Source organism: Mytilus trossulus, chromosome 2 (assembly GCF_036588685.1).
Source record: "Mytilus trossulus isolate FHL-02 chromosome 2, PNRI_Mtr1.1.1.hap1, whole genome shotgun sequence".
In the NCBI taxonomy this organism is placed as follows: domain Eukaryota; kingdom Metazoa; phylum Mollusca; class Bivalvia; order Mytilida; family Mytilidae; genus Mytilus; species Mytilus trossulus.
Genome location: NC_086374.1, coordinates 24,882,620 through 24,897,538, shown reverse-complemented (window position 1 = coordinate 24,897,538; position 14,919 = coordinate 24,882,620). Strand labels below are relative to the sequence as shown.

At 32.0% G+C, this 14,919-nt stretch overlaps 1 protein-coding gene across 1 annotated transcript; it reads left to right on the top strand.

The window, feature by feature from the left end:
• The first annotated feature begins 1,652 nt into the window (after nt 1-1,652).
• On the top strand, nt 1,653-7,497 carry LOC134706819 (toll-like receptor 4). The gene is made up of 2 exons (XM_063566117.1): nt 1,653-2,173; nt 4,846-7,497. The coding sequence occupies exon 2, from the start codon at nt 4,870-4,872 to the stop codon at nt 7,345-7,347; it is 2,478 nt and encodes an 825-aa protein (XP_063422187.1). The 5' UTR covers nt 1,653-2,173; nt 4,846-4,869; the 3' UTR covers nt 7,348-7,497.
• The last annotated feature ends 7,422 nt before the right edge of the window (nt 7,498-14,919 follow it).

Genomic DNA, 14,919 nt, shown 5'->3' with positions numbered 1-14,919 from the left:
TTTCGTATTAACTTACATAAAACAATAAAAGGGAGACAATTTGAAAACTCAAATCACTCCTTTTGTCGTAATATTCATTTGAAAGACATCTGCATAGTTGAACTTGTAATTTAAAACATTCTACCGTCAATTTACTCTTCAAGAGAAGCTCCTGTTTACAGTCTCGTATAACTAAACGTAGATGTTGGTAAATAGAGGATCATTGTTAACTTTCATAGCCATTGAAGTACCGATTGATCGTCTTTTGAAAGTACAAATATTTCTTTTACATTAAATAACTTCCGCCTGAATATTTCAACCCTTATCTGTCAGTTATATAAAAGAAATATGGTGATGATAAATATGGAAAATAACATTCCAAAATACACAATTTAATTTTTAAGAATTTTTTTTGGCAACAATCCTTTCATGAAGTATAGATCATTTAAAACCAATCACATAAACATTATTTGCTTAAACATAATTTGAAAAACCTGATAGATTATTGGTGTAATAAAGCGCATTTATTGTGTTATTTGACAACATCAAGAAAGCAAATGAAAACTGATGGAGTCGCATGAGGACCAAAAAGGGATGGGTCGTCACGGTTAGTTAACATGCATTACCCGCAATGGCAATCCACACTCAATCTCAATGTCACAAGCGGGAAAAATAATATTACGGCGAAGTACAGATAATACGACTTTTCTTGTAACCAAATACATACAGATGCGAAAACATGCTGCAGGTGAGTTTGGGGTAAATACATATCGTAATGTGGAACTTATGTAGTGCCGATTTCAGGCTTCCGTATGATAACCCAATTGGAGCAGTTTTTGTGTAAGATGAACACCACCTTGAACCTTTTATTTACCTCCTCGAACCAATAATTTACATCAAAGTCAAAGTCCGAATATTTCTCGTGCCGGGCTACCAGAAACGACTATTGACTATTTTATTTAATCTAAATCACCCTGCATTTCAGTGTTGAACTTTTTAATTTGCGAAAAACGTCCCATGTTTAAAAATAACGTATATTTGTAAGTAAATAATTATGTAAAAGAGGGACGAAAGATACTAAAGGGACAGTCAAACTCATAAATCTAAAATAAACTGACAACGCCATGGCTAAAAATGAAAAAAAAACCAAACAGACAAACAATAGTACACATGACACAACCTAGAAAACTGAGGAATATACAACACGAACCCCACCAAAAACTAGGGGTGATATCAGGTGCTCCGGAAGAGTAAGCAGTATCTGCTCCACATGTGGCACCCGTGTTGCTTATGTGATAACAAATCCGGTAAAAAGTCTAAATCGGTAGGTCACATTCATGAAAGGGAAGAAGATTGTAGTTACAACGTAGGGGACATTTTCGATATAATTTGTGAAACGGTTATTCCATAACGGTCAACCAACTCGTGATGGCGTCATAAAATTTACGAAGGGATGGTTTCAATTTCACCATTTGAAACTCTTGGTTTAATAGCTTTCGGAAGGGTAAGCAAATTCTGCTCCACATGTGGCACTCATCGTGTTGCTTATGTGATACTAAATACTATGTTAACAATGTAACCAGATGTATAAAGAACTTAATAGTAAAGCGAAGCAGTAACATACATGTGCCTCTTCAGAATTAGGTTGCAACTATGTAATTTTCATATATAATACGAAAACTTAAAGTTTATATGATAATAAATGGCTCTTAAAACATTTCTGATGTGCATAAGAGTATTAATTATATTTCATCGTCAATATTATGTATGTAAAAGGATATACGATCTGGATCACATCCTAAGTAATAAAACGCCATAGGAATTGAATAAACAAGTTTACTATTTAACGAGCCATATCTTATTCAACTTTTGTAAACATCTGTTGTGAAAACAAGTATAAATATAAAACAGAAATTTTCTGTATGTAACAGTGATTTAAATATGAAACCGGAAGAAAAATATTCGACATTTCTGTGATAATCTGTCGGGAAATGGAAGTTGGCCACAAATTCGACGACAAGGTAATAAGAGGAGGCAAACTTTTCACTCGCACAAAATTGTGACAGTAAGGTTGTTGAGAAAAATTTCGTCTGTGACGTGTCAGTTGGGTTCATTCCAAATATACACTGTTTGCAAATCCAAGCAAAACTAATGATGACATTTCCAGGTCCAAAATAGAGAAATCTAAAGAAAGGTATGAATTATCATTTAGGGAGCTACCATTTAATTTTCATAAGAAAAAGGGGGGATATCCTGGATTTAAATAGTTGTAATCTCTGTCCTGCCTTTTTCCACTCTATCCGGTTCTACATTTTTTTTTTAATTTATCCTGACTTTTCTTTACATAAATTGTAATCCTGCCTTTTTTTGTAAAGTTACTCATCCTACCTTTTTTACACAAAACTCCTGTCCTGCTTATTTTTCAAATTTCTTCCTAGCCCCCGCATACAAGTCGAATGGTAGCTCTCTTGTAACAGTATCTCGTAATCCATTTTTCAATATTTAGAATTTGGCTTTTTTATTATGTTCTTGTAAAGAGAATGTTGCATTTTTTTTTGCACATACTTTTATTTATGATCCACAACAAAAGTTTCCCTTCGGTATTTTTTTGTAGCTGTATCTTAATGTCTGTACAGTTCCACCAATTACATTTGAAAAATAACAAAGAGTAATAGAAAAATTGTGTTGACACGACCCATGAGTCTGTAATGAGGAGAACCCAACTTGAAAGGGACATTATCTGTTAAATTCTTAAAAGTTTAAAAGTAAATTCCTGAAAGTATGGACTTTGATAATATGTATCAGCAAATCGTGTGTATTTTAGTCTGTACACCATCTAATAAAATATCGAGATCGTATCAGAAGAATGTTGACGACAGAAACATAAATAATAGATATGAAAAGATAGCGAGCACTGTGGTGTGCATATTCAACCATGTTGTATATCTCCCAATTGATACGATACTCCCGTGCTTGCATTTCCTATCATGATTTTCATGTTAGAGGATTGCTGCTCACAAGGACGCTGTTAAACCAAGAGTTCCAAAAGAAGAAATTGAAAGCATCCCTTCGTATATTTTACGGACGCCATCACGAGTTGGTTGACCGTTATGGAATAACCGTTTCACAAATGATATCGGATATGTTCTTGACGTCGTTACTACAATCAATCCCCTTCCCTTTCATGAATGTGACCTACCGAATTAGACTTTTTACCGGATTTGTTATCACATAAACAACACGACGGGTGCCACATGTGGAGCAGGATTTGCTTACCCTTCCGGAGCACCTGAGATCACCCCTAGTATTTGGTGGGGTTCGTGTTGTTTATTCTTTAGTTTGCTATGTTGTGTCATGTGTACTATTGTTTGTCTGTTTGTCTTTTTCATTTTTAGCCATTGCGTTGTCAGTTTGTTTTAAATTCTTATACATAGATTTATGAGTTTGACTCTCCCTTTGGTATCTTTCGTCCCTCTTTTGAAATACGTGTATATAATGTCAATTCGTAAAAGTACAAATTGTTTCTAATAAAACTTGTACGCTTCTGTTTTTACCTAAATGGGCGCAAATTGGGTTTCATGACCTAACAATTATATTTTTCATAGTTACATTTTCAGACTATTTTGACCAAACTTGGCAGACATTTTGCATGGAACGTTCTGTACAGATGATCCTCATGTCGACCAATGTAAATTTGCAGGCACATTTGTCTTTTGAAATCATGCTTTAATCCTCTCAGACTAAAATGAAATACTTGCTTTTATTCAGATTTATAGAAACCTTACTTTATTTTATGATTTGTTTTGTTCAATCATTGGTGGAGGTAAAAAAGAGAAATACTATTCGCCTCTGGCAGACTGTTGTCAAAATAAGCCAAGAAACTATGCTGAATAATTATTCACTTACAAGTGATAAATTCGACCTCATTGAATCTATATTCATGTGACATCGAATTTGACCCCTTAGCTAGAGATGAATTATGCGTGTTCAGTTTTAAAAGGACAAAAAAGTCAACATTGAAAGTCAAACAAGGTCAAACCATTTGCTTGACTAATTCGAATTAAAAAAAAACCCACCTCATTCTTATAAAGGTAAACACGATCATTAACATACATTTTAACCTATCGAAAGAGAGCAAACAGACCTAGAAAACTCTAATTGCACGTGGTTACTATCTATTTATTTCTGTAGCTATGTTTATATCAGGCAATATGACCGTTGATTGTCTTCGTAGATTGCTTCCTGGTGAATTGTATGGCCTCTAGATTAAAATGTACACGAAGTGTTGAAACATATTATCGACCCGATGTATTGTAAATTGTTTATTTTTGATTTTTTGATAATTTGAGTATACGTTTTAGTGTGTTATAAATCAAATATGAGAATTTGACCCAAATCGGTGACATTAATTTGACAACATTACAACTCCTACAAATTTCCAAATTTTACTGATAAGTGGTTGATCCTCCTCCGCATGTCAGAGGAAACGGTTGTACTCCCAATAATGCAATAGAATTTGATCAAAGCACTTTGTAGTACTCAATTATTCCGAAAATTAAGAACAAAGGTATATAAATCTAATTTTGCATTTTAATTCATTTTGATCAAGATACGCTCCTCTATTCATAACATGACAGTCAAAATTTAGTTTTTCATGCCATGTGTCGAAAAGTGTTTCTAAATTTGCCCGATTTAGGGGATGGCTATATAAAGAAGCATGCTGATATAAACTTTTTATCACGATCCAATAGAAAAAGAAATGAGTCGGGTAAGTGAAATTGAGTTTTAAAAAATCCCATCCATGTTCATTTTTCCAAACTTTATTCACAGAATGATATGAGAGTATAGTTTTTCTATTTTACACAGGTTTCGTCAGTTTGTTAAATCACTATGGTCACGATGGACGTTTCAGTATTGACTTGTAGCCTATGGTTAATGATACTTACAGCGGATCAAGTATATACGTGTCCAGGGAAATGTTCATGTGGATACAGAGATAACCATACGTATCTAGTGAACTGTTCTTACGAAGGACTAACAAATGTACCAACCGATATCCGATCATACAAAGAACTTAAAGTTATTCTTTTGAGCAATAATAACATTTCGGCACTGAAAAATGGTCAGTTTAGTGGGTTACATGAATTAAATTATCTAGATTTATCAAATAATCATCTGGAAGAACTGTCGAGCGAAATGTTTATAGGAATAATGAATTTAAAAACTCTAAAACTGAACTACAACCGAATGTATTTGGGTCAAATCTATGAAAATGCATTCAAATTTCTTGAAAATGTCCAAGTTTTTGAAATGTATGGAATCTATAATGATGTTTTAGTTGAAGATTCGTCATATCCTGTTAGTGTTTTGAATCTTAAAAATGTAACTACTTTGAAACTTGATGGACAGAACCATGGTACTTTTGATGAGGCATTTACAAAGCTGAAAAACTTGCAAAATTTATACCTTTCGGGAATGAATGGGTATTGTACCATTAACAGAATACGTGAAGATCTTTTCGTGAATTTTCCTTATCTCGTTAAATTAGATCTCAGTTTATGTAAAATATTTTCAATTGATGCAGGAGCTTTTTGCAAGCTTGAGAAGCTTGAAGATTTAAATCTTTCTTTCAATCATCATTTAGAAATGACGGGGGTGAAAAACGCAACAGTTAATTTAAAAAGAACTAATATAAAAACTCTTAAGCTTAAGTACATACATAGAAAACATCAAATTATTATCGAAAAAGATGCGTTTACGGAATTGAAAAACACAACTTTGGAGATGCTTTACTTAGATCAAAATAAAATCGCTAGAATGAAAGAAGATGTGATTTATACACTTCCAAAAACTATGAAGTTCTTATCTGTCAGGGATAATAGATTTACCAATGGCAAATTTGTAAAAGTACTTTACCAACTTGAAAATCTAGAGTCGTTTGATTGTAGTTTCCAATTGCAGAGTTCTTTGTCCCATGGAGAGAGTTCTGCATTTATCAGTGTGTTCCTTCAAAATATCGTCGGTGAGAAGAAAGACGAACCTCCTAAGTGTCCTCCTAAATTACGACACATATATGCCAGTCATATGAATTTACATTACTCACTTATACCGGCTGCTAATTTTTGTAAAAACTGTCTGGAAACTCTTGACTTGTCAACGAACAGATTTGAAACATTTGGTGGAGAATGGAAAGGATTACATTCACTAAAACTGTTCAACTTATCAAGTAATGGAGTAAGGTTTATACATCCCGATTTTTTTAATGATATGAAAAATTTGTCTGTTTTACTATTAAATGACAACCATATCGGGAAAACAATCGCAACAGATACACAATTTAAGATATTTTCTTCTCAAGTGAAATTACAATATCTTGATTTATCTCACAATGAAATAAGAGAACTCCCAAAGTTTATATTTTCAAATCTAGGAAATCTTGAAAAGCTTTTTTTGAAAGACAATGTTTTAACAGCACTGGATTTTCATTTGCAAAATCTATTTAAAATAAAATTCATTGACTTCCAAAACAATTCGATATTCGAAATATCAGGCATACAACGGGACATACTCAGCAAGTTATTTAGGACTAATAATCTAACTATGAATTTAGAAAACAACAAACTAAATTGTGACTGTCAGAATCCAGATATTCTTAAGTGGTTTATTGAAAATCATATTCATTTCGTAAATTTTTATAATTATAAATGTAAGTTTAAAAATGGATCTCGCGTTTTTCTAAATAGGGCAAGCGAACTATTCTCTGAGCTGAGTAATTCGTGTAAGTCACTGCAAATCACAATTTATAGTGTGACAGCATCCCTTCTCTTTACCCTGTTACTATCAATGATTGCAATAATTTACTATAATAAACGTAAACTAAAACATTTAATCAGTTTATTCAGTCGACATGTACAACCATACGAAGTGCTTGACCATGATGGCGAATTTGTAGTTTATTTGTCATATTCAGATCGCTCGTCAGAAGTCGTTTCAAGAGTAGAAGAACATTTAGAAAAAATGGATATTTCCTGCTTTGGAAAACATAAAATTGAGTATGGTCAGCCAGAGGTACCAGGATTGACATCTGGCCTAGGACAGAGTGACTGTATTGTGTGTTTTTTAACACAGGATTATTTGGAAGATGGTTTATGTGTCCAAGAGTTTCGATTTGGGATTCATAAAGGATACGAGACCGGACGGCAAATTCTAATACTAATTTTACTAGAGGATATTGACGAGACAAATTTGTTAATCCAAAATGAAGAATTTTATCGTTACGTTTTAAAAAATACTCCATATATTCCAAGTAGTGGAGAAGATTTACTTTCTTACATTGAAACTCAAGTCAAAGATTGTAAAAATATATAATGCAAAAGTTCATATTGTTGTATTTGTGATTTCTGATAGGTATTTACTTTAAAATATATACACTATTTTGTGTAGTCTTATTTGATAAACTTTTTGAATAATGGGTGAACAATGTATTGTTATCATGAATAAACTGTGTTGAAACTAAGTCAGTCAAATTCCTAACAGTCATAATAGGACAAACCTTATAAAAGCATTATAATTATATCCTATATATATATATATGATATGTTACAGGCAATTTCTAAATTTAGGCATTATGTAAAATGACTGAAATTTTTAGACATTTTCTAAAATGCCTGCATGATTTATGCATTTTACAAATTGACTATTTTTTTCAGGCATTTTATAAACTAAAAGACTTAAACTGAATTGAATGTACTTAAAATTTAACGACTGGAAATATCAAACAGATGATTTTTTTCTATCATTAAATATAGGGTGCAATTTATGCAGTTACAGTTATATAATTGTAATTAAATCATTTACATTAACACTAAAGATGACAATTATTTTTGCTATATGAAATGATTGGATGACAGCGACTGTTACACATTTTTTCTGACTGTTTGCAAAGACAACATTTAGTGTTACATCTTGTCTTACCACTAGCACTACAGCCACAATTTGTGTAACCCTGACCTTCACACAAAGAAACTTTACTGACAGCTTTTCTGAAGGATATTTCATTATCATAATTTACAGATTGAATAGCAATAAAGTTACTATCAGACAGTTCAGACTGATTCCTGGTGTAAAGTACACGTAGTATTCCATCTTTAATACTCAGTTGATAACCATGCTCCATTCGCTCCAATATCTACCTCTGTTAAAACTCTTTCCGATAAATTTCTAACCTGACAGCTTGTTTTGTCATTGAGTCTGATTCTTGCATGTTTGATAACCTCTTCATTTGAACACAGATGACAAGTAATAGTATCATACATTGAATGGTACATGCTTTTCAAGTGGCAAATATTTCATGCATATTCAATAGGCCTATAAGACAATTTAATGGTAACAGAAGTCGTCAACTCAATCTTCATATGTGATTATGCCCTTTTTTTACTTGGCCAATAGATAAAATATTCCTTGAGTGTCATACTTTTATTTTCAATATTTTGCAAGTTGAGCAATTCAGGCTCCTAGAAGCCTACAGATTTTCTTATTAACGGTTGTTACATTTTTAAAGAATAATCTTAAATTTATTTTACTCAACTGTTTTGTAGCTTTACAATATATTTTTAACATCTATTTCATATTTACACAATTTGCCTGAAACAGACCAGGCAATTTGTAAAATTTTCATTAAAAATTTTAGGCACTTTACAAAATGACTATGATTTTTTAGGCATTTTATAAAATGCCTGTCAACTTTAGACATTTTGTAAAATGCCTAAAAATTCAGTCATTTTACAAAATGCCTAGATTTAGAAAATGCCTGTAACATATATATATATATATATATATATATACAAAAAAAAGTTTCTTTTCAAGCGGTGTACAGAATTATATATTAGTCTTGAAAAGTCCCAAGATGGATGAAAGCGCTAGACAATGCTGCTTTTAAAACTCTTTTTGTGAATTTAATTTTTTTCTTTTTATATATATAAGTACGTCTGAGTCAGTGACAACCCTACAACAGATGTATCCATCAGATCGCCATCAATGATGGTGATACATGGCTGTGTACATAATGTATATACAACTCGTCTAAACATCAACCCAACAAATTTTTGGTTCTTCCCTCGCCGGGATTCGAACCCATGCTACTGTGATATCGTGACACCAATTCGCCTGCACTGCAGCCGTCCCGCTAGACCACACTACCACCTGGGCTCTCAAAAAAAGAGCTTTCGCTGGCCATGTGTTACCTTTCCACGTCAGTTTTAATCTAGCGGCGTACTACAGTACAATATAAAAACAAGAATATCATCGAATGCAAACTAATCCCAAAAAAATTGTCAACCGAAACAAAACGAAACCTAATCTGTAAATCACCTTTGTACAGTAATGCATAAAAGTCAACACCAAATCTTCATAAAATACATATGGATTTAATGTTCTACTCCCAAGAGCTATAATTCAAATTAAATCCATCAACAGCAAAAGGTAAAAAAAAAATTAAAAAAAACCAAACTCCGAGGTAAATTCAAAAGAGAAAGTCCCAAAAAATTAATAGCCAAATCAAAAGTTTTAAAACATTAAACATGTTAAACGAATTGATAACAACTGCTATATACCTGACTTATTACAGACATTTTATTTCGTAGGAAAATGATGTTTTGAACCATAGAGATAGCTAAACCACACTTTGTATGGCATTCGCATACCATTTCATTATATTGACAACAATTTGTGAAAAAGCATACAGACATGAGGAATAAAGGTGTTAACATTGTGTCATTATCTTTTTAACTATAAAAACAAACAAATACGCCATCAAAAACGAAAAACAGGAATACAAAATGTTACAATAACACATCAATGGTATATATAAGTACGTGTCACGTGAATAAGATATCACAAAAAATAAAGACAAAACAGAAAAGTAATAATTTACAAAGACAAATAAAGGAAAAGGTTATTGAGATAAGAAACAACGACATAGAATCTGTACTGCAGGACCATCGTGTATCATTTGTGAATTGGGCGGAACATTCAGCAACAATGTCTTGTTATCTTCCGATGAACTTTTTAAGAAAAAGGACAAGGCGTTTTTGTCATAGCCCTGGTTCATCAACTTTCTGCTCAGACACTGGTGACGTTTCACATAGTCTGAGAAGCAGCTGCAAGCTTTTGAGTACCGAATGAGTAAGGCAATGTATTTTCCATATGGATATACTTAATTCATTGTTATTTTCCTAACGTTCAGTGGCAAGTTGATCCCATATGTAGGTGTAGTTGGTATATTGCTACTATAGGGTGTGATAACATTTTGTGAGGGAATTCGACATTAACTATACCACTGTTTATTTCAACTCATGTTATGACAATACTACTGTATCAATCAGAATGCATTTTTTGCAGTGTTTTAAGAAATGATTTTGCTTTGTTGTCGTGTATTATTTGTGAAGCATTCAATGTTTTAAAAAGGCGAATTATCTGTGTCAAGTCAATACTTACTATAGTATGTAGAATGTTGAAGCCCAATTTTTTTTAACGCCTGAAATACGCAAATGAAAGATCCAAAATCTATACCAATAGAGAACGACATGTTTATGAAATTATAGCAAATCTTTTGATTTACAAATCTTTATTCATTTGTTCAAAATAATGAACTTGAAATATCTGACATTGTCTCCTTATCCATTCTACCCCTATTACTTTTTATGTGGACTGGTCATTGTTATTGAATCATAGGCAATTTGATTGGATTAAGTTGTTATTAGTTTACCTTCAAACTTGTTTACATGCTTTTCATACATGACTATTGATTAATAAGAACGTGCATGAATGTGTACAGTAACTAAATTACCTTCAAACTGGACGCTGAACGAGTCAATATTATGTTTTATTAATGAAGCGGCGAGTTCGACTGTAACTTCCAGTGTGTGTATATTCATCACGTGATTTTGATTGTACCCCTTGAAATGAGACGTTTTGATTCATCAATCAAGTCATTTTCCGAAATACATTATACGCACGGCTAGGGCAGGTAACATTATTATTTAGGCATTTTTCAGTCTCATTGGATCTTCTTTTATTTCAATTACTCCCAAACTTATGTATTCAGTTAACAAAGTCAAAATATATCCGATCTACCGATTTTTGGACATGCAAAGTTTTAAGGTCAATTTCGTCTACCTCACAAAATCTTGTTAGGCACTATAAGATGGGAGAAATTGATTTTTTCAAATTTACAATCGTCGTGTTTATAATAGATTATGGTACTAAAATGAATGCTGATGTCAAAATTGAGGGTTAAGTCTAAAAATGAGACAGATGAAGACGTGGTTGTTGTTTCATTGATATCTAATTCGGGAGGATATATTAATAGAACCCAATTCGGAAAGTTCGCTAATGAAAAACATCATCAATATATTATGTAAATGTGAAATTAAATTATCTTCTTATTATTGAAAAGTCTCTGAAAGAACTCCTACTCATATGAAAATAAGACAACGCAACATCGACCAGTAAGTCATCAGTTACAGCAATGTACAAAAAAATAAGTTTCAGATCTGCAAGAATTCCAAATAATAGGAAAATTGATATTCAAATGGTCGTTCTTTCTAAAAAAATCGGTAAGCCAGAAATTGAAAAGCAAAAGTTGGGCAAATCTGGCTAAGTTAGGCCATCAATGCTTGGGAAGAAAGCCTTTTTGTTTCGAATAGTTTCACATTTTATGAATAAAAGTATTTGAAGAGAATCATATATTCAAATATTTCATATCAATGCTGATGTAACAAACATAACAAATATTTTGTTATATACACACATTAAGCATAAAGTAGGAAAACAACTATTTAATTTTAAACAGTTCGAATGACAGACATGTGGAAATCAATACATATTGTCAACAGTCACTTACTGGTAGGTCATAAAATACAAATTTACTCAAACATGCCTTTGAACACTTATTTCAATCAAAACTGACGTAACTTATAAGTACTGGTGAAGAATTTACCTGTCCCCATACTGATAAAGTTAAAGAGTGAAAGATTCCAGAGGGACGTTCTAACTTATAAATCGACAACAAACTGACAACGCCATAACTAATACTTGATACGACTGCTGATGTCGAACCCCGACCAGTTTGGGCAAGTATGGACACAACATTCAAGCTTGATACAGCTCTGAATTTGGATTGTGATTAAACACAAGATGTATTCTAAAAATGTGAAGAAAAAAAATTGTAATTTACTTTTTATGTTCCAATATCCACAATCTTAATACAAAGTTGGATTCAGGATATTAAAGAACCCGGATAATTCAATTTTTAATGAAATCAAACAAAGTTGAATTTTGGACCCTTTTAACCACAATGTGGACCAATTTGATAACGTGGCAAAAAATCAAAAAAATAAATCCATGGTTAGATTCAGCATATCATAGAACCTCATATATTCCTTTTTTCCCGTAAATACATGTTTGGATTAAGTATGTCAATAATCTCAAGAACACTTTTTTGTTAAAATAACGCTAAGTTTAATATTGGACCATTTGAACTTTAATGTATACCAATTTAAAAACGGGACCAAAAATAAAAAATCCAAAAACACGATTAGATTCGGCATATCAAATAACCCACATAAAAGGAAACCAGAAAAATGTTGACCCCTGTTGGGCCCTTATTCCCAAACTGTTACACGATAACCCCGAAAATCATTCCCAACCTTCATTTTGTGGTTTTAAACCTTGTGTTTAAATTTCATAGAGATCTATTCACTTAAACTAAGGTAATTGTCTGGAAACTAAGTGTCTTCGGACGAGGCGGACGACGACGACGTGATTCCAATATACGACCGCAAAAATGTGTTTCGGTCGTATAATCAAAGTGATGGAAATCACTCATGGAAAGATTAGAAGAGTAGTTTGAATAATATCATATAAAGGTATGGTGGTGGGAAATGATCATTAATAAAGCACTATTGCTGAAAATTGCATTAAAAGGAGGTCTTTAGAAGGAAAGGTGTTTTTCTAGTATGAGGATAAAAGGAGCTCAATTAAATAATCCATATGGGTCTCTTAATTTGCACAATGGAGTAGGTCCGGTAAGGACTCATTTTGGCCCCAAATTTCAGTTTCATCTGACGAAAGATTTTTACCACTTTTTAAACACTTAAGTGTCTATTTTACTAGATTCAATTAGTATAAGTGAAAGATTTTAACTGATTTAGTCATTAAAATTGATCCGATTCAAACTCAAATATGAAAAATCTCTCAAATTTGCCAAAAAACGTCATTTTTCAGATGTTTTTTTGTCAAAAATGAAAGTGGCCGCATCCGTGTTCATCCACAACCTTTATATATGTTATGTGTTATCATAAAATACAACTTACATTTAAATATTAAGGATGAACACGAATGCGGCCACTTTCGTTTTACAGGGAAACCGTCTAAAATTTAACTAAAATGATAGAATTTTGAAGGTTTCAGTAATTTAGCATGACTTAATGGTGCTACAACCCGACATATGTGCATTGTATTGTCAAAAACAGCCCATAGTTATGTAGCAGAAGCATTCAACTGTCCAATAAATAACTAAAAGTTTACATTTTAACAATTTTGTAAAACTGTTATATTTTGGGGCCAAAAAGGGGTCTTACCGGGACTACTCCTTTAATTAAACTGCAAATTATATCTTCTCCAAATAATGTTGCCTGTTCTGAACATGTTGCAAAAAAAACAACACCAAAAAGTTGCACTTGAAAAAATTCTTCTACTAAGTAAATGTTACCATTTATCCTAGAATGACATAAAATCTAGACCAACAGCTACAAACTTAAAAGTGTCAAAAAAAAAAAAAAAATGTTGTTTTGGGGCATTTTGTAAGACACAGGGCATTGCAAATGTACCTTTTCAACGTAAACATTAAAAAAAACTTACTTTATTGAAATGTGGATTCTCTCTTAATTGCAAAAATATATACTCACTTCTAATTTAAAATTCATTTGACTCAAATATACATTTTGATTGATGGGGAATAAACTAATAAACAATAGTTTGTTATAATTAAAAGTTTTAAAATTTTAAAACTGTTTCAAGCCAAATCCTGATAAAACAAGATAAGTGAACGAAACTTACTTGTTGATTAATTACAGATGATTATTGGAAATTTATTAAGTAAATTATAGGCCTGACATGAATACCTTTTATATATTCATATTTATATTAATATTTCATTTTTGTTTTGAAGATCTTGTTTTTAAAATCCATCAATAATTTATCTTTCAGACTTAATTTACAGAATCACTTTATGTAATGTAGATCAAAAGAAATAGGCAATAAATAAATCTATCGTCCTTATATGTATCAAACATCTAACATATACATTTTTTGTTTTCAATTATAAGGTCAAATATTTGTAAATTGAATTGTAGATTGATGGGTATATATAATTATGTAAGACAGAGGTTGAAAGGTAATGTGGTCAATTTGATTGACAGTTAAGGAGGTGGGGCGTTGTAATTAAAGGTCTACCTTGTTTATGATTGTTGATAATCACAGTTGTCAATCTTACAAATAGTGTATCAAACTATCAACACCCAATAACCTAATCAAAATGTTTTTAAAAAGCATGCACATCAACACACCTTAATGACATACATTCTTGAATGAACTGCTCTAAAAATATACCCATTTTGTCAGTTTACATGTGTTTTATGTGCACATACATGAGAACTATAGGGAACTATATTTCAGTGTGAATACATTTAGTAATGGTAGCTAACCTGTCATGTTGTTAGGGAGGCCAGTGCCTAAGTAAAGATTTCGACATGTTCTAATCTTTCTAAAAACCAGACAAACAAGAGTACACAAAATTTAACATAGAAAATAAAGACTAAACAACACAAATACCAAAAACTAATGCATAGTGTTCACTCAGCGATTTTAATTAACAGGCAG